At 31.8% G+C, this 21508-nt stretch overlaps 2 protein-coding genes across 2 annotated transcripts in view; both read left to right on the top strand.

Moving 5' to 3' along the window:
- The window catches only part of HELRODRAFT_161485 (hypothetical protein), a gene marked incomplete at both ends in the record, with an annotated part of 6030 nt that extends 2963 nt beyond the window's left edge, over positions 1-3067 (top strand). Inside the window, one exon of the mRNA XM_009021400.1 lies at positions 2997-3067. Coding sequence (XP_009019648.1) covers positions 2997-3067 — 71 coding nt within the window. The remainder of the gene's footprint in view (positions 1-2996) is intronic.
- A 6760-nt stretch (positions 3068-9827) lies between these two features.
- On the top strand, positions 9828-14688 carry HELRODRAFT_121368 (hypothetical protein; the record flags this gene model as incomplete). Its single annotated transcript, XM_009021399.1, has 3 exons — positions 9828-10105; positions 11937-12256; positions 14237-14688. Coding segments are annotated over 3 exons (1050 nt in total), but the record flags the coding sequence as incomplete, so codon positions are not given.
- Positions 14689-21508: the final 6820 nt, after the last annotated feature.

Genomic DNA, 21508 nt, shown 5'->3' with positions numbered 1-21508 from the left:
ATAGATAGATAGATAGATAGATAGATAGATAGATAGATAGATAGATAGATAGATAGATAGATAGATAGATAGATAGATAGATAGATAGATAGATAGATAGATAGACTGATTGGCAATGGGTCGTCCTATTATCTAAGACGAAGACATCATGCCGTTGCTGGGGTTGACAAATTTATCGACAGACGCATCAGCCGGGATTAGGCCAATAAATTGACGGCGATGACGATTGTGACGATGACGATGAAACAAAAAAATCCGCCAGAGAGTTTAGTAACGCATGGCTGCGTGTGGTTACACGGTTACCAGGTTCGATTGCAAAGATGAACTCTTAAAAAGAATTGGCTTTGAATGTTGTGCGTCTGATGATGTAGGTGTGTTGGTCGATATAGAATAAGATGCAACCACGACTGGAACGATTTGAACATGCAATTATGGAATAAATAAGTTGACCGTGCTGACCGGAAGATGTTTTAAGAAGTTTGTGGTCTTTTCTCTTTTCAAAAATAGGCCCTCCAATCAATCAATCTGTCATAAATGTATTTTGTCATTCATTCATCCATTCATTCGTTCGTTTGTTTGTTCATTTATTCAGTCAATTATTCATTCACTCACTCATTCGTTTATCCATGTTCTTTGTTCATCCATTCATTTTTACTGTTCGTTCGTTTGTTAATTCTATCATATTTTCATTAATGATGGTAATGATGGTAGGTGAGTTAAATATAGAAACATACTATAACGGGTTTACCATAATAATAATAATAATAATAATAATAATAATAATAATAATAATTATTATTATTATTATAATAATAATAATAATTGTTTTAATTAAAAGTTAATAATAATAATAATAATAATAAATATTTTTATTATTATTATTATTATCACGTCATTAATGATGACCTAACAACGATTAAAATTATTAATCGTTATTTTTGTGTTTCAATTATGTTATTAATATTTTGTCTTTGTATTAATATATTCGGATGCACCTACAATGGATGTCGCAATTGTCATCCTTCTCATCGTCATCATTATCATCATTATCGCTATCGTCATCATCATCTATCGTCATCATCTTCATCTATCGTCATCATCTTCATCTATCGTCATCATCTTCATCTATCGTCATCATCATCATTTTAGAATAGTTTCATTGATGCGTTGCAATTGTCAGTCATGAAACCATCATCATGTTATCATCATCACTTTAATTGCAATTTATTGATTTGTTTGCCATTGTTTTGGGACAAGCATTAAGTCAGCCATCGGTGAAACTGTCGTCGTCATCATCACCATTATCAACATCATCATCATCAACAACAACATCATCATCATCATCTTCATCAACAACAACATCATCATCATCATCAACAACAAAAATAACAACATCATCATCATTATCGTCGTCACCAGTAACATTGTCAACAACAACATCATCATCGTCACCATCATCATCATCATCACCGTCATCGTCATCATCGTCCACGTGGTATTTATACTTAACGCTTAAAACCTTGGCACTATCAGATGCTATAAAATTTTTGAGGACTCCCAGCTCAAGAGATTTATATCAAAGATGACATTCAAAAATTGATGACGATGACGACGATGTTGTTGATGTTGTTGATGATGACGATGGTGATGCTACCGTTGTTAAGCATGATGATGATGATACCGCTATAGATGTTGTCATGTTGTTTCCGCTGATAATTATGACGATAATTACAATGAAATTATGAAACAATAAATTTTTTATATTAAATATATATTTTTTATCTGATTAATCTCGAATAAAAAATTCTCCGTGAATTATGTAACCAGAAATAATTTCTAATTGTCCTTATTTTCACTCATCCAACATCCAACAAAAATGATAAATGATAAAATTTCAATGGGTTTCCAACGCTTTTCAAAGTTTCTGGGTGCGCGAAAATTTAAGCACATTAGTTTATCTTTGTAGTTTCATATTATTTAGAATATTATCTTCTTTTTTGAAATCTTTCATGTTCAGTTTTTACGCTTCACGAAATAAACTTGTTAAAAAAAATCTTTGTGGTTGGGAATTTTAATGGTTTCTCTCGTCTGATAGATAATTTTATATTTTATATTTTTCGTTTGTTATTCATTAATATATATAAATAGTTATTATTACCACTGAAATAATTTTTTTGGAAATTTCACTAAAATTCTCAAGGAACGTGTAGGCTCTTTGTGGAGGCTCTAACTTTTTTATTACAGATAAAGTTTATACCATGGTTAGGTTGAGATTATGCAAATGTTTTTTGTATTCAATCAAGATCCTTCTCATGAAAAAAAACACACACAAACAAACTCAAACAAACAAACACACACACAAACAAACAAACACAAACAAACACAAACAAACACACAAACAAACAATCTCACGAATACGTACATTGGAAAAATTTTTGATAAAAAAGAAAATTAGAAAAAAATCATTACTTGGCGGACATCATATACCCGGAAATAAAATGTAGGTAATCCTGCTCACGAGGTGTCGATGTTTATGGTTGATCAACATTTTCTTAAACGGCCTGTGAAAATTTAATTTTTTTTGTTTGTTCCAAATTTAATAGGAAAGAAATTCAAAAATTACAGTTACATTTTCTTTTTTTGTGGAGACCTCTTTCTATGTGTGGGCCTCATGGCCTACTATCTTCCCATGTTTATAATAATAATAGCAAAAGAATAATAAAAAAAATAATAGAAGTTATAAAAAATATCAATAATAATAAAATCGAAAATTTCAACAAGTGTAAAAAATGTTTATATATAGGTGTAAATGTTGGAAGAGTTTTTTCAACATAATTAGTGAAGAAATACCTTTTTTTATGTCGAAGAGAGATATTTTATTTTCCTCGAGTCTAGGCATATATAGTGTCATGAATAATAAAAAATAATACGCCTAATAATAATAAATTAGTTATTTCAATTAATTAATTAACTAATTAATTAAATTTTAATTGCAGAACTGGACTTCATAAATTCAACACTGCACACTCAGGAATTGGAGAAAAAGAACTCACAGCCTGCAACATAGTTCGCCACACACACACGCACACACACGCACGCGCACACGCACAAACAGACGTACACGCACACACACACGCATTGACATATACGAATCAATGCAAGTACATTATTGGTCGTTAAATTTTCGCTTTTCATACCATTAAATATTTTTTCAAAGATTTAATTTCTGGCCTATTTTAATTCCAATTGGTGAATTTGCAAATAACTGTTAAACCAACAACAACGTAATGTGTAGTTTTGATAAAAATTCATTGAATAGCGTATCAAGTTTATTGCAGAGACATATTAGCGATTTAGTATCTTTTAAACAGTTTTTGAAATACTTTTTCAGAAATATTTTAAAATATTAATTTCTCTATTAAATTGAAAAAATTGAAATTTCAATTAATTAATTTGTTAAAAACTAAATCAAAATATGAATATTGTAAAAAAAACATATCCACAGTTTACTTGTATAAAATAGCAAAAACAATTGTTGAAATTGAAACGCTATTCAACACGTTAATGTATGTGAGGTGGTGCGAATTAGTTTTTTAGCAGGAATAGTTGATTTTAATTGACTTCTTTTCAAATCACTCCTCTATGAACTTTTTCGAAATGAAAGCTTTTAACTCCCTACTGCATTATATAACCATTCGTTTTTAAATTTGATGTTATAAATAGACGATAACGCGTTTATTCAAGGAAAGTTTCATCAACGATTTCCACGGTTGATAGGAGAGAAGCAGGTAGCGATCTAAAAAATGTTTTTGTTGATTTCTCTTGAGAGACTCAAATTAATTGAACTAAATTAATATTTAATTAATATTTAATTAAATTAAATTAATATTTACACGGGATAAACCAGAATTTAATTTAAATTCATCCGTAGTTATTGAATTAAACTTTCAAATTAGCAAGATATATCCATGAACAAATATTTGATCTTACGCTCTATTTTATCATATTTACAACACGTAAAATTTTTTCTTGAACTTTTTTTTTGTCTACATCAATAGCGACTCTGACGGGCGCGAAGCTGTTTACTTACCACTCCTTACTTCTATATATTCTATATTATTAAACTTTCGTGTTACATAGACTGCAGGCACGCACCTCACAATGCCATCACCGTATCATACGCACATGATTTGTGAAGATTTCTGACTTTCGAACAGAGAGTTTTAGAACCAGATCATTGAGCAATACCGCCGAACGTGACACGACACTTCTACTCTCTAAGCTGGCTCGACAACCATTCAATTGCTTTAATTATTACGCGTAGAATGTTTGAAAGGCGTTCTGTTTTTTTAAAGCGTTTCCTAGACACTTGTAGATTTTAATTTGGAGCGTGTCTATAAATTAATTGAGGACCCATTAGCTGAAGACGTGCAGCTATCAAATGGCACCCGACGGACAGTTTTTTTTATAAAAAGTGCCATTTCATGTTTTTTTAATTTTTTTTCTAACCGTGAAAAATGTGTTCAGCACATACTTTCTAATAAACTAAATAAAAACTGTACGTTGAGAAAACATGGTACAAATAATTTGAAATAGTGATATAAAAATATTTAGCCAAAACATTGTGCTCCAGTTCAACGTCTTCTTTTGATGTTAGATGTTGTAAAACAACTAAGAAATTGCTTTGGTTAATCGGAGTTATAAAATAATTTGAAACTTTAATTCGCGAGTAAACAAATAAGCAACAAACTAAGTACCAACTGCACGTTCATTGGGTTATAAGAAGTTCCTTCTCTCTTTTACTATAAACTTATTTAAATTGGCCTGGGAGCAAACTTGACGACAGGTGTCTGAGTGAGGTGCAACTTCAGTGTACATTTTTATAATTAGTATTTTTTAAACATTATAATATATTTTATTATAACCACGTATATTATTGTTGATATAATCTTGGCGTGGCTTGGGTTGGTTGCACACGGTCCATGGAATATAATTTTAACTTCAAAAACGTCAGCAAAACGGCAGTTGTCAGAAAGAAGTTACGAATCATACATCAAACGATACATGACGATGATGACGTTTGCTCAGATGTGCGTGCACTCTACGCATGAACTCTCTGGTTTCCTGCTGCCACTCAGTGCATCTCCTACCAACAAAAATAATTTCATTCTAGTTATTTTTATTTCAAAATTCCATTTCATTTGGACTTTTGAAAGATGATTCAGGTTAGCATAATTTTATAAAAAAAAAATCTTTTTTTTGTACCCGTACAACTAAACAAAATTATTTATAGAGCAATTTATAAAGTAAGATATAGACATATACATTGAATCAACATAGACAATGTTAATGACAAACGATTGCTAATTTTTTTTTCTCATATAAAAATACAGGCGGTTTAAAATAGTTTGATGGAAAATTACAAGAGTGATAAACAATTGAATCACAGCTTGGGGGAAGTTATAAGTAGAATTTTTAATTTCTCAAATCAAATTTTCAAGAATTCATTTACAATTATTTCATTGCCAACAGCTTTAACGTTCTTATAATATTGTGCTATGTATTATAATAAATAAAAAAATAAATGTACTTATTTAAATGTATACATTTAAACGTCTATATACCGTCTTTTGAATAAATAATAAACGCTCATGAACTGGAGAAAAAAAAACTCAGCGTGCAACATAGTTCGCCACACACAATCACGCACACACACACACACACACACACACACACACACACACACACACACACACACACATACATGATGACACACACACGCACGTGATGATGATGATCAGGCCAGCGATTTATACCAATTATTTGAGCACTGTTTGTGCGTTCTTCGACAATGGCATTCCATCTGGGACATGCTTTATTAGAGGCGTGTCTGTTCACTGGAGATGAAAGAACAAAATATTTTTGTTCCTTTTCTGTCTTGCTAGCCAAAATTTACTTCAGTCTATTTATTGACAAATGTTAACCACTGGCTAAATTAACGTAAAAAGTAATAGCAGGGTTATAAGTATTCATTTGTTTTTTCCACATTAAATTGCAGATTGTTTCTTAAGTTAAATAAATGTACCTCGTGCAATAAAAACAAAATATAACAGCTTTATTATTTGTCAACTTTGTAAATCTAAATAAATAAACACGCGGAGACCATAAAAGTGACCAGAGAAAGGACCATAGAAGTGACAATAGAAGTGACAATAGAAGTGACAATAGAAGGGACCATAGAAGTGAGTCTCATGATGAGAAACCGATGACCACTCAATACACATATCCTTACAATGCTTGTCAATATCGAGCTGATGCAAAGAATAAATTCGCTCGAGCAAACATTTTTACAGAGTAATGCTCCTACAGTATTGTACATTCGTGTGCCATTATCAGTTTTATTTCATCATAACAATGAAAATATGTTTTTTTATTGCTTTCATTATGTTTATTTATTTATTTTTAAAAAGTTTAAACATAAAAATATATATCTAACGTCTGATCATTGAACTAAAAAATGCAAATTGAAAAACAAAACAGATGAAAATTATTTAGTTTTCAGAACAAAAAATAATCAGAGAACTTTTAGCTTAGGCAGTGGAGCAGGCTTTGAAGTGAAGTGAGAGTGGAGTGAATAAGAGCCCTTCATGGCACGGAAGAAAATAATTGACACTTGAATATGGAACATTTGGCGCTGATTTGTGCTTACCGACGTCGTCAAAGACGTGCAAATTTACCAAAAATCATAGTGTCGATAATGAATATTCGTTATCGGGTACTCTGCAAAAAACTTCGTTAAGATGATTTTTGTTGATGGTTAATTGAAAGAGAGAAAAAAATATGAAAAGAAATTTTTAATAAGAGTCAACAGACATTTTCAACAAAATTAATCAAAGTTCTTTTAGCTAAAAACTTTTTTCCAAAAAATTGAAAACATGTAAAAAGAGTGATGAACATTAATCGAAAGAGTCTTTAATGTTTTTAAGTTTCACTTCTGGACAAACGGCGATGATTTATAAAGCCATCTTCCATCTTCTCCTTCTCAGACACGGGTGGGAATAATTGAGTGACCAAAAAAAATCCATCACTGGCATGTTCGACATGGTAATACAGCCACATTTTCATGCAATGCCAAATTGACACTTGCAAGAGAAACAAAAGCCTCCCCATCAGAATAACAAACATTCCAATTCGCTATAATCGCCCACTCCAAAACCGACACACGCATACGCACGCACGCACGCATGCACACGCACGCACGCAAACGAGTATACAACACATGCACATAACATTTCGACTTTGAGAGTTGCGATCTCCCAAACAAATGTATCAAATGTTCGTTTTTTAAGTTTCTGTTTTTAATGGTTATAACATTTCAATAAAAAAACTTAAAAATTTTCATAAAAATTGTGGTTGACCAAAAAAGTTACAAACACACATACACGCACATGCAAAAACACACATAGACATGCAGACACACACAAACACACACACAGGCAAACACACACAAGGAAACATAAACAAATAAACACGAAATATTTCAAATGTCAGACCAAGCATAAGCGTGCAATGGGATTCGCGATAAAAATACGAAAAGCAGCTACGATTCACTCTTATTTGCCTAAATTTAAGAGTCATATAAAAAAAGAAAATAAATAATTGTCACTACATCCTTTGGTTTTTATATAGGGTGCGTCCATAAATGGAGTCCCGTTATTTTTGCGATTTTCCATGAACAGCTCCATGGCGTCTTTCTGTCTTAAACCTTTGAAAACTTTCTAGTAGGAATTCTCAATATCGAAATTGAAAAAATTTTCTAGAAAGCTGCATCGAGGTTATGGAAATGAAGATGACGATGAAGAAGATGTTGAAAGTGATGATGTAGAAAAGTCATCATCAATGATGACAATAGGATCAATGTGACGGATGATGAGGATTATGAAGATGATGATGACAAAGATAAGGAAGACGATGACATGACGATGACGACGAAGATAACAACGATGATAATGTTAATGCACTGTCGGAAAATGATGTCTTTAATGTCTCCATTCATTTTACCTGAGTGATCTCTATTTAGAGGTGAAATGTGAATCAATATACTACTCTATTGTACGTTTCCTAAGCAACCTTTATTTCAAATAGATGTCGAATAATTTAATTAATTTTTTAAATAAATGATTAGATAATATAACGTCGTCCTATGGCATATCAAATAAACCAGTTTTTAATCTTGTTGCGACATAAATATATGAGTATCATGTTATCTAGTATCTAATCATCTGAGAAAGATATCATTCTGATTAAGTTTGTTTATTTCAATTTAGTATTTTCCATTTTAAAAAAAGAGTGTTTAGTTGACATCTGATCTCTTGAATAATAGACATTAATTAAAACTTATTTATTGAATGTTTTTTAAATATTTTTTTTAAATGATGTAAAATGATGCTAAACTGTTTTTAGGATTTTATTAACAGAGTGAGTGAGATGAGTTAAGGAACAGTCGCAATAAAATACAATTGATTATATTGATAATATATTATATTATAAATTAAATAGATGTAATTTTTAAGCATAATTTAGATCTAAAGTTGAAGAAAACTGTAATAACATTTTAAAAGTCATTCAACTTTTGTAGAAACCTATTTTAAGAATATTCAACTTTGCTAACCAAACATTAACAATTGTTCGACGATTTGCCGATCTGTTAACGCATACCAACCAGATGAAAATTGAGATAAATAGCTAAGAAAATGTTTTCTCATCATTCTATATCAAGTGATATATTTGTCTTAAAAGCATGTAAGTGAAAAATTTCTATTACATGTTTTTTTATAAAAAAAAATTGTACTTTATCTGATTAAAATTAATTTGTTTGTTATGTCATAAAATTCGATATTCAATTGTATGTATGTAACTGATTCAACGAACATGTCACTTAGCTCAGGCACAAACCAAAACATTTTTCTGCTGCATAAATCACTCATATTTGTATAAAAAAATTGTTTGTACATATGAATGTAGGTAAATGTTTAAATTATAAATATATACAAAAATGTTACTTTACACACATATAAGCGAGCGTAAAACCCCAGGCTGTTATAAACATCTGTAACCTCAAGTTCTTCGTTTATTAATGCCCATATGGCATAGACGCAAGTGTGGAAAGAATATTGCATGGAGGCAGATGGGATGTGGTGTGGCATGGATGACGTGTAGCCTGCACGTGGTTGGGCGGTTCTCCTTATTCATTGAAACTTCCAGACAGAATTTTATTCCAAAGAAAATTCTTCAGATGTGTTTTGAAATGTTTTGTTTTTATTTTCTTAGGTGAATAATATTTCACGCTTTTAGTTTTTTTAATAGTTGGAGTAATGTTTTTCAGTTTAGTTTTTGTTTTTGAACTGGTAACATTGAGATCAGATTCTTAATTCAGTTTGTGTAATTATAATGTTATATAATAATTATTTCTCAATATCCGCGGGGAAATTTCATTGTTGTCACACTTTTTTGAAGTTACAAATTCCACTTGATTCAACAATGGAAAGTACAGAATGGGATTAAATCCATTAAATCCTTCCGACTCAACATCCGGTCATTTGAGTGAAATGGCGAACATTTTCATACACCCCACCAACAGGAACGGTTACGACATCGGTGATGAAGACGACGACGATGATGATAACATCAACGCCCAGGAATCATATTTTCTCTCAACATTCCTCCAAACATCTAACTCATCATCGCCATCTCCATCATCGCCATCATCATCACTTGAACAAAACGCGCTTTCAACGAAATGGAAGCTTGCCATCACCTGTTTTGCACTAGCACTGTTCAGCCTAGTGACCATCGTAGGAAACATCTTGGTCATCTTGGCCGTGTGCAGGGAGAGGTACTTGAGGACGGCCACCAACTACTTCATCGTCTCGCTGTCGTTGGCCGATCTACTCATTGGGGCCCTCGTCATGCCTTTCAGCATTTCGTTGGAGGCAGAGAGCGGAGTGTGGAGGTATGGGAAGACGTGGTGTGATTTGTGGCACTCTTTCGATGTTCTTGCAAGCACTGCTTCAATACTCAACTTGTCCATCATATCACTAGACAGGTTAAACTTAATCTATCAAATTGTTGATGAATTGAAATAATGATTTAATTGAATTATGGTTTTGTAATAACTTAAATTTTATACATTGTGTTCATTTGATGAAGTTTTTACATATTTTCACAATTGGATAACATTTTTCTTTTATCAAGTTTACAAAAGTTTAAAAAAAATCATCTTTTCCAAAGTGAGCTGAACAACCAAAGAGTCAAACGCGCCGTAGGGTGATGTTAATGCTGTTTAATTGCATTATGCTTGCACCTTTTAGTGCAAACCAACTTTTAAAATGTAAGCCAAATTATATTTCAACAAGATTTTCCGTACGCGAATCATTCGTTATACTAAAGAATAAAAAGTTGAAATTAAGAATGAATGTGAATGTATTTAATGACAAAGTACTCTGTCATTAAGCACATATGTACTCTGTTATTAAGTACATTCTGAATTTCTGAATGTCAAAAGGTTTTTTAATTTGAAGTAATTGTCCTGTTTTATTTACCATTGCGTTCGTCCGGTTCAAATTACAACAAACTGTCAGTTCTAATTTGCTGATTGGCTGATATGTGATGGCATTTAAAAGCAGTTATGGAAAATAATTAAGTTTTCAGTTTAGTACATTTTTCATATTTATCATTTGAGTGTAAAAATATATATATTTAATTTTTTTTAATCATATTAGTTCTTCAAAATTTTTGCTCTATGCACTAAATTGCAAAAAATATTTAATGAAATGAATTTTGAAGCCGCATTTATCACCGTGAATGAAGATTTTATGTTTTAATAATAATAATTGTATGATTTTTATGTTCAACTAAATTAATTCATGTGTTTTTATGGAAATTTTTGTTAAGTTTTTCAAAACTTTTTTTCTCAACACAATGAGATTTTTAATTAATTATTAATAATTAAACACGCAGTCAAATTACAATGCCTCGTAAGAAATGAGAAACCATTGTTCATTTTCTATCGCTGATGTCATTTAAAATTAATGAAACGTTCCGTACAGCTTACTCGAATGACTTTAAAGTTGATAGAATGTGGTTGTTGTTACAACAAATATTGTTATCATCTTTTTTTGTTAATGTCAGTGGATGTGTTTTTGTTGATGTCATCAATTTTTGTTAATAATGCTAGGTGTTAACGTTCGGATCATTGTCGTTACATCAAAACTCGCCTCGAAGTTTAAGAAAATTTTAATTGTACAATTTGTAAATTTGCTAACCGACATAAATTTTCTAAATTAATATTTTTGAACAAAATGTTTTTTTTTCCTAAAAACGCAATTTAATTTTTCTTATAAATACAAAACATCGCTTGTTTTTGGAGTTCGTGTAAGCAAGTTTTCGCTTTGAAAACGAAACAAAATTTAACAAGCTGTGTAAACATCACAAGACCCAAAATAATTTCAACTTTTTATTTTCGTCTCACATCAAATAAAGCAAGTGCGCATTGCTTGGGTGTTCTACTTTTTAAGCAAACTATAATAATAACTATAGGGCATACTTCAAAAAACTGAAAATAACATTTCGTTCAAATTGATACGACATATTTTTTTATGAAAGTTTTAACACCCATTCAAGTTCATACTTTGTTTAAAATTTATTCTATCTCTCGCTTTTATAATAGTTAAATAGATATAAGTTAAATTATATCAATTGAACAATAAAATTAAACTATAAAACCGGTAGTCCAAAATGTTTTAAACCTTTCAAACTATATAAAATTAAAACAAATATTCACCGTCGTTGAAGGAAATACTCAAATAAATAAACAAAAACTCAAATATATCAACAAATAGCAACATAGGCAAACAAGCAAACATGTTTGTTTGCAGGTACTGGGCCATCACGGACCCCATAGCCTACCCCCGAAAGATGTCGTCCAACAGAGCCCTTTTCCTGGTCGCAGTAGTCTGGCTCTGTTCGGCGTGCATCAGCTTTCCAGCCATCTTCTGGTGGGACCAAGTGAATCCACACCTCAGCGTTGAGACCGTCTGCACTTTCACGGAAGACTCCATGTACCTCGTCTCCTCATCTCTCATATCATTCTACTTGCCTATGTTCATCATCTTCTACGCCTATTACAGCATCTACAACGCCGCAGTGAAGCAGAAAAAAATTTTAATGTCGGGGACGATGACGATGGCCAACAAGAGTAAGAAATATTTGCCAAGAGATATGAACGAGGAGAGTGACATGTTGACCATTCGCGTGCACAAAGGAGGGTATAAACACGTCAAAACGAAGTTTGAGCAGGTTTGTTGTCTGTCTGTCTATTTGTCTGTCTGTCTGTCAGACTGTCTGTCTGTTTGTTTGTTATTTTTGTTTCAATTAAATAAACTATTTTATTTATAATATATTTAAATGAAAAAATAACACAGAAGAGTCTTTGTCCTTGCGGAAATGATCTAGAGAATAGGGAATATAATGCGTAACGTTAACATAGTGAACATCGTTACAAATTGAAGGTGCCACATTTAATGCATAACAATCAAGCAGGCACACGAAACAAACCATCGTTTGCGTGTGGTGTGGTGTGTGTGTGTGTGTAAATGTGTGTGTATGATTGTGTTTGTTGTTTGTGTATGAATGTGTGTGTAACCTCAAAACATGTTTGTATATGTACGTCTTGTGGGGGTGTTAGTGGCATAGCGTTCTAGTTTTGTGAGGTGTTTGTTGAATTATATGTTATTATTCTATTTTTATTATACATTTGTTGTGAATGTCACAGTTTTTTTTTATTTTATTTTATTTGTCACAGTTTAAAAAAATTAACCCAACATGAAACAAATGACTATCTCCAGAAAATAACTCTAACTTTTCTTTCAGGGCTATTCTGAATTTCCTTTTTTTTTCAATTTGAATTTGTGAAATTCTTTTTGCCACGCCTGTTGTAGAAACAATAATTGACAATAGTTTTAATTTTGACTTGCCTTTTATACTTTCAAAAAACAATTGATAGCGGTATGCGAATTTAAACTTTTGTCAACAAAAAATTAGTGAATTAATAATTTAGTTTAATTAATTTTTTTTAATTTATTATTTTGCACATAAAATGCTTTAAGATGAATTGTTGAGAGTAGATTAAAATTGAAATGCGACTGATGGTCGGTAGGACATCATTCGGACATTATACTCGGATGAAATAAAATCGAATCGGTTGCAACAACACTTGTTATACAAACTAAACTTAACGTTAGTTATTCCCATAACTTTGTTTTGTAATTAATTCTTTCGTAAAAAATATTAATACTTTTTTTATTTCGCGTCATCATTAAAGCGAATGAATTAATTTTACAAAATGTAGTTTGAACATTCCAAAGCTATCAATTTCTATATGTTTTTTTCTGAAAAATTACATTAGCATTGGCAAACATGCAAACATGAGAATTTGTAAAACTTCAATTGTACGAGCCTGCGTAGAACACAATACATCAATTTGAAAGGCCCCGGTGAGAAACAGAAAAAATTTGACGTTACTGAACAATTGAAACGCTAAAAAAAACGTTTTATGAATTTTTCGCAATTTAATTTATTCATTCATTTAAAAAAATGGAATTTCTTGCAAAATGTAAGGACATGTTAATTAGCGACTTATCACGTTTGTTCAAAGGTGTTTTTTGTAGTTTTTTATTTTCATAGATTGTAGTGAGACAAGGAAATAAATTTTAAAACATTTTTTTCATTTATTAATCATGGGGCTTTAAAGGTTTGCCAAATTTTTTATCGGCTAACTGGGATTGAACTAGCATTAACAAACAATCTCCAACCAGCACGCTACAATTAACTAAACAACACTACAAACCATCAAAACAGGACAGCAAAACAACAATTCAACAAAAATACAATAAGTTAACATTAACAAAAATTTATCAAACACAACAAACAACACCAACTAACAACACCAACTAACAACCCAACTAACGCAACAAACAACACTACAAACATCACAAACACTACAAACAACACAACAAACAACACAACAAACATCACAAACACTAGAAACAAGACTACAAACAAACAACACTAAAAACATCACAAACACTAGAAACAACACTACAAACAAACACAACAAACAACACACACCAACAGACGTACAAACATCTGGACGAATACTCATCAACTTCGAGCGGAGGAGGATCGTTGGGGTTGGAACTAATCATTCACCCATTCAAACAACAACCACTGCAACCGTCAACAACAACAACAAAAACTCAACCACCACCATCATCATCATCATCACTGCTACTCACATCATCACTACTCAGAACTCAACAGAACGTCAGACCCTCAAGGCTCATCTCAAAAAAATGGGCCACTTTTACTTTACGGCAACGTATCAGCAGGGCGGCCAAAGAACAGAAAGCCGCTAAAACTCTTGGATTTGTGGTCGGCGTTTTCGGCTTCTGTTGCTTCCCGTTTTTTGTAACGAACCTTTTATATGGCGTCTGTCACAAGAACTGTGTTCCCAATGCTGATATCGTCTTTCCGATTTTCACCTGGCTTATGTACGTCAACTCTGGAATGAATCCTTTCATCTACGCCTACTCGCTGCGAGATTTCAGGAGAGCTTTCTTGAAGATTTTGTTTTGTCGAACTGGTAAAAGCGTCTGCAAGTGTTCTTGAGTTTTTCTACTGTTTTACGTATCTGACAAATTCTCAAAACGTTTCATTGGCATTTTTGAAATTATTTTACAAAAAAATCTTATAAATTTATATACTTTTTTCGTGAGTTTTTGAAAATTATTTTACTTTGTATAGTTACGTTGTATTGTATCGGTATTTTGATTAAATTGTTTAAAAATATTGAACGTTGATCATTAAAAATAGGAGACACCATTTATACAGAAATATATAGTTATACATCAGATCTGACAGCGATAGTTTTATTATCGATCATAATTTATCTTAAACATCTTAGCGATGAACCAATTGATCGATTTTGTCTTATATACACACACACACACACACAATGCAAAATACACAGACACACACACACACCCACACAAACAAACAGCACACACAAACAACACACACACACCCTAACAAACACACTCAAACAAACACACACAGACATTAAATAGATGCCATAGATCCCATATTCACAAATAAAACACTGTACGAAAAAGTATAACGCTGAATAAAACAGTCTAAATTTAATTTTTGTCATTCAATTTTTATCTTGAATTTTATTATAAATTTTTTGTATGGTTTTCAAGAGTTTTGTAACAAAAATATAAACCTTGTTTATTTTACAATTAAGTTTTGTGTTGTTTAAAAAAATAAATTTTATAAATTAGCTAAAACTTGGCTGTTGTTTTATTTTTAATTTAAAAGTGCTACTTAGTTTGAGCAACTTATAAAAATCTTATTTTTACTTTAACTTTGATCTTAAAAATTGAAAATTAAAAAACTGAAAACTACAGTTTTAATGAAAAAGTTCGTAACGACAAAGTAGCCAGTTATCTAGCTGTCAAAGGAAGTGAAATGCTGGCAAACTAAGAGGGTACCCCCTTACTTACGACACCTAGAATGAGATTTTAATTTTTGAATGATTCGTTTGCTAATTTTCAAATGACAAAATGTAGTTTGAAAAGATAAAAAGGTGAATGTCACGATCATATCAGAACCTTGAGCCATTGACCCTGCAATAATGTTAGAAAAAATTGAAATCATAGCTACATGCAGTTGCTTTTAAATAATCTACACGTAAGAGATATTCGACCGTAGAAATATTTATCGAAAGCACACCACACACACACACACACACACACACACACACTCATTCACACGCATTCAGATGATTAAAATACACGTACACGCAAATATATTGCACATGCAACTAATCACATGCACGCGCAAACACGGCGTATTGAAACGGGCCTGTCTTGAAGCGTCAAGATGAATCCAATCACTTCAATCAATAGCTTGCTATGTTGCTTCTACAAAAAAAAATTGAGAAAAACAACAACGCATCGATTTTTAGTTACCGCCTTTGTAAAGTAGAAAATGTTTCTAAGAAGCGAATCTGGCAGCAACAGACCTCATACATAGAAAGATGGATGTTAGTTGTAGCTATTTCACTCTTAGTATTTTCTTTTCTCATTAAATAAGAGAAAAAGATTTCACAAATTTTCAAAACATGTATGTTTAAAAGGCAAAATGTTAGATGTACAAATACACATTAATACTAAATCAACATTTACTTTAATTAATAACTGTTTATTTAAAAATTTTAGAAAAATGTTTGAGCTATGTAACCTTGTTAATGGTTAGTAAAGCGTGTTGGAATGTAGATTTAATGATAAATACATAATAAGTAAAAATGAAAAGAGAAAACGAAATGAAAAAAGTGTAAAAAAAAATCGGCATTTTATCTGAAGCATGATGGATGGTAAGTAAGCCTGATAGTATTAAAATGATTGATGTATCGAGAATGAGTGGATAGGCTGCTTGGATAGCTCCAGTAGAAACACGACGCCAACCAATCCCATCAACAAATGAATTGAACTTGAAAAACCATTTAAATCGTCTTCATTATGAAACTTTTTAAAATTTCACGCTTTCTCAGCTGATGTGCCGTGCAAACAACACACACAGTTCACGCACGCACACATAAGTTTGATTTTTGTCACAGTTACTAGACCTGTTTGTCCTCTGATACGTTAGTGTGTGTTTATTTTCTTTAGATAGCGTTGATGTATGGTTGCAGCAAAAATTGCGTGAAGATAAGCTAGAACAATTTTTTCTGCCTGCGTGTTCTCTTGCCTTTTCATGATGGTGGTGAGAGTAAGAGATCAGCTTACATAGCATCTTCACACGACTGTCAGTTAGTTTCCTGTTTCTTTAAAGTTCAAAAATTTCTCCAAATTTTTATATAAAGGTTTTCATGGTGATGTATAAATTTGAAATTAGTTATTTAATTGTCTTGTTGATACGGAAATAATTCCACCGTACATTTAAACGTTAAAGTTTATTTCGCATAATTGAAAATCCTATCGCATCACTAAAGTTCAATTCTTTACAAATTACACCGCACAAATCATAATGATTTGAAGCAAATTTGATGATGATGATGAGGATGATGATGATGATAGTTACGATGATGATGATGATGATGACGATGACGACGATGATGGTGATGATAATGATGATGATGATGATGACGATGATGGTGATGACGATGACGACGACGATGATGATGAGGATGATGGTGGTCATAATGGTGATGACAAACTGAGATGGAGAATGGACATCGCTTTAGATGATGGCGACAAGTTTGAAACGGCCAATGACGAAGTGAGTGTTTTGTTGTCGCTCGTGTTAGTTTTTATTGCCATTTTATCGTTGCCCACATCAGGCATGTATTTGTAGTACTTTCGGTAGCTGCGCGATTGTCTCGCCAGTACTCGTCTTGTAATTTTTGCTGGTTGGTTAGTTGTTGTCGGGGGTGGTGGTGTTGTAGTTGTTGTTTTTGTGGTGGTTGTTGTTGTTGTTGTTAGTCAGTTAGTTATTTCGCTAGTTAGCCAATTAGTTAGTTGTTGTGGTCGGGTAACTGTTATAATTTTTGTGGTTATCAATTTCATGTTTAATATGAGCCGCTGCGAGGTGCCAGATAAATAGACTACTTTTAATTCTTACCCTTCCCTCGGATACACTTTGTAGAACATGATATAATTCAAAAGTGATGCTGAGTAAATGAATTAGATTAATAATTAAAATTATACATGCTTATATAAACAATATACACCAACACACACACACAAACAAACGCACATCCACACTCACACACACACACAAACACACAAACAAACAAACAAACAAACACACGCATATATTTTTAGGATTTAATACTTACCAGTCGTATTAAAAATTTGTAAGCCTTCTTCATATTGTTCCTTCCTTACAATTTTCTTGTCACAGTTGAACAACTACTACAACTTGTAATGATGGTCTCAATCTTTGTTGTTGTTTGTTTTGATATTTTGTTGTTTGTATGTCTTTGTTTATTTGCCCTGTTGTTGGTTTGTTGTTTGTTTTTATGTATTGTTTGTATGTGTTTGTTTTAATGTTTTGTTATGTGTTTGTATGTTTTGTTATGTGTTTGTTTATATGTTTTGTTATGAGTTTGTTTGAATTTTTTGTTGTTTGTTGCTTGCTGGCTTTGTTTTTGTGTTATTGTCAATTGAATTTTTCTACATTGGTTATGTCGGTTGGGTTTTATCTTTCATTAGAATTGATGTCTTTGGTCATTTAATGACGATGAATACAAATGATGATAATGACATAGATGCTGATAATGATGATCACGATCATGATAATGATCTCACTAAAACACAAAACAACACGAAGCCAATGAAACTCAAACCGAAAACGTTTTTATGTGTTCTAACTTCCTTCCGCAGTTAAATGCATTTAAAGATAGTTTTTATTGCAGTCTCAAATTATTTATCACAGGATGGATTAAACGCATTTTTCGTTGTTCAAATTTATCATGAGATTTTTTGTATTTCAACTTTTTTGAGAAATGTAATTTGTAATGTAATAAAGATTAAAAAATAATTCAAAAGTTATTAAATTTAAAACTGAATCTATGCTGAAATACTAATACTGAAATACTAAATAACTAGGTTATGTTATTGAGGCCGTGATATAAGATGTGAGGAAATGGAGGATAAGACGAGTCATAGGATAGAATATATATTGTGGCTGGCTGGCTGGCTGGCTGGCTGGCTGGTTATGTACGATCGGGTGTGGTTGTAGGTCGCAAAAAATATTAAGGTTTATATCTGTCTGTCTGCTTATTTCTGTCCGTATATTTCTGTCTGTCCCTCTGTCTGCCCGTTTGTCTTTTAGCCTGTCAAATCATCATATATTGGTTGTGACTTTGCCTGTAAAGTTTCTCCAATACAGAGTAACTTTAATGAAAAATATTTTGAAACAACGATTTTTAAAAATTTGACTTAAAAAATAATCGTATCCTTCAAAAAGGTGTCTCATAATGACAAAAAATTTATTTTATATGTAAGTGAATAAGTGAATCAGTTTTGTCTTTTTGATGAATTATAAGTTCTACATTTTGGTTTGTTCGTTATTAGTGGCAAGATGTTAATAACTAAAAATAAACATTATTTGTTAGTATTAAAATAATATACACATATATATGTATATATATATATATATATTATAATATTAAAACAATTTTAAGTATAGAAAAATATGATTGAAAACAGATCTGATTGGAACCGTTTGAGAGCCCGATCGCGTGTCTTTTGTTATAAAGTTTGATTTTTTTCATATTTTCGTTTTTTTATATTAAATATTTTGTAGCTAACTGTACAGTACAGATTTTTGTTATATGGGTTTAATCTGTCGTTTTGAGTTGCTTCCTGCAACTCGCTCACTTACATTTCCAAATATTTGAAATATTTTTTCGTTTTTAAAAAAAAATCAAATGCAGTTGATAACATTACAAATTTCTGAAACGAAGACTATCAGCTTTTCTGAGAAACATTTTTTTGCTTTTATCGTTGCTTTGGACATGTTTTCAGGAAATTAATGTTGTAATTGAAAATTTTACGGGGGAAATTTTCTATTACATAAACATTTTTATTTAAATTTTTATTCCAATTTTAACCTTCTAAATTAATAAATAAATATGTCACAAGAAAAGATTCTAGAAAAAACTGTGCAGCTGTGTAGTTGCTCCCTTTGTAAGAGTTGTGATATGTAGGCAGGCATGTTATATTGTAGGAGGATTACATGTTATCCAAGTTATTTTTTAGTGAGGTAGTGTCAAACATGAAGATGCTGAGATTATCTCGAGAACATTTTATTTGCTGTATGCGAAGCTCTAGAGATAATTTTTTTTGTTTTTATTCTTTGCTATTGTTATTGTTGGTCGTTTTAACTTTTCAGCTAACCTATATATAAATCAACGCTCAGACGTTTATATGACGATGATAGGCTTGTAGTCGAGAGGTGCCTTTTAGTTGTAGCCCACTTTTAAAAAAAAATTATATAGGGTTTTAGTTAAATTTAACAAAACTTTGATTGAAAACTGTCTTAGCTTTTTCACTTAAAACCACTTGAATTATTTTTTTAAAAAACACACTGCTTTTATTAGAAAAATTAGAAATGACGTAACAAAGTCGTCAACTTGCTTTCAAGGATGGAAACCACTACCGCGAAAGTTTATTTAATGGCTGCACTACTGAATGTTGCAAAGTTTTGATCGGTGACAGGTTTGCTAGGTCGTGGCGTCGTTTGTTCGGGTTGGTCTTCCTGAAAGATGGGAATGAAACGTTAGTGCTGAGTAGGAGTCGATCCTGAATGCGTCTCATGGAATGCTGATGCGGATACAGGGTGAACGCATTTTGCGTTTCGTTCAGATACACATAAGAGTTATTTAAGAAAATGTGTTTCTTCAGAGACCACGTTTTTTATATGTCTCATGACGCAATGGTGCACGCAGCGTTGATTTTATTCAGTGGAAATGAGCATTTTTACACCTTCCCGTTCTACATTCATCTCCACGCTGTTGATAGTTATGTTAATTAGGATGACGAAATATTCATAGAGATTGTGATAATGTGGAAGAGGGGTTTTAGCGATAGACAAATCATTAATTTAAGTAGAAAAATCTACGGAAATGAGAATTATGTAACTGGAGACAAATGTAAAATGACGGGATGAGATAAATTCATATAAATAGCGATTCGTCACTATCAATACTTAATATAAATTAAGCTCAGTTACTTACATTATCATTGAATTTGCCAACATAACCACTGCTTCTATTTTTAATTACTACATTTTATTCTAAAATCTAATTTAAAAGCGTTTATATAACCAACTGTTAATTTAATAACTAAAGATGTTGGGGGTGGGAAAGTTCCTTAATATTAAAACTTTTCAAGAAATATTTGCAGTTAAGAATTTTTCAATTCAAAAATTTTGTCCCCTGCAGTTAAAAATTTTTCAATTTAACATTTTTTTCCCACGCAAATATGAGTTAATTAATTTTTGATGAAAGTTGGGCAATCCCCACGATGATACGTATTCAAAAAGGAATGATGCCGTGATAGATGACTCCGTCAATAGAAGGCAAGTCGTGACCTTTGGCCCTTGACCTTTGTGAGGCATTATTGATCGCCCACCAATTAGAAATCGACGGTGTGTATGTTATGAATGCATTTTCGGTTTCTTGGGACTGTTTATAGTGTTGTCGTTGTTGTTGCTGTTGTTGTTTTTGTTGCTGTTGTTGTTTTGGTAGTTGTTGATGTTGTCAATTTGAATTATTATTTTAATGTTACGGACGTTGTTTACGGTTGAAATTACTTTTTGATGCTTGCTGTTCGGGTTAGAGTTGTTGCTTTTATTTATAATGGTTGTGATCATCTGCCTC

This window comes from Helobdella robusta, assembly GCF_000326865.2.
Source record: "Helobdella robusta unplaced genomic scaffold HELROscaffold_3, whole genome shotgun sequence".
Taxonomy (NCBI): domain Eukaryota; kingdom Metazoa; phylum Annelida; class Clitellata; order Rhynchobdellida; family Glossiphoniidae; genus Helobdella; species Helobdella robusta.
Note: the sequence above shows the minus strand (reverse complement) of the source record. Positions and strands in the feature narration are given on the sequence as shown.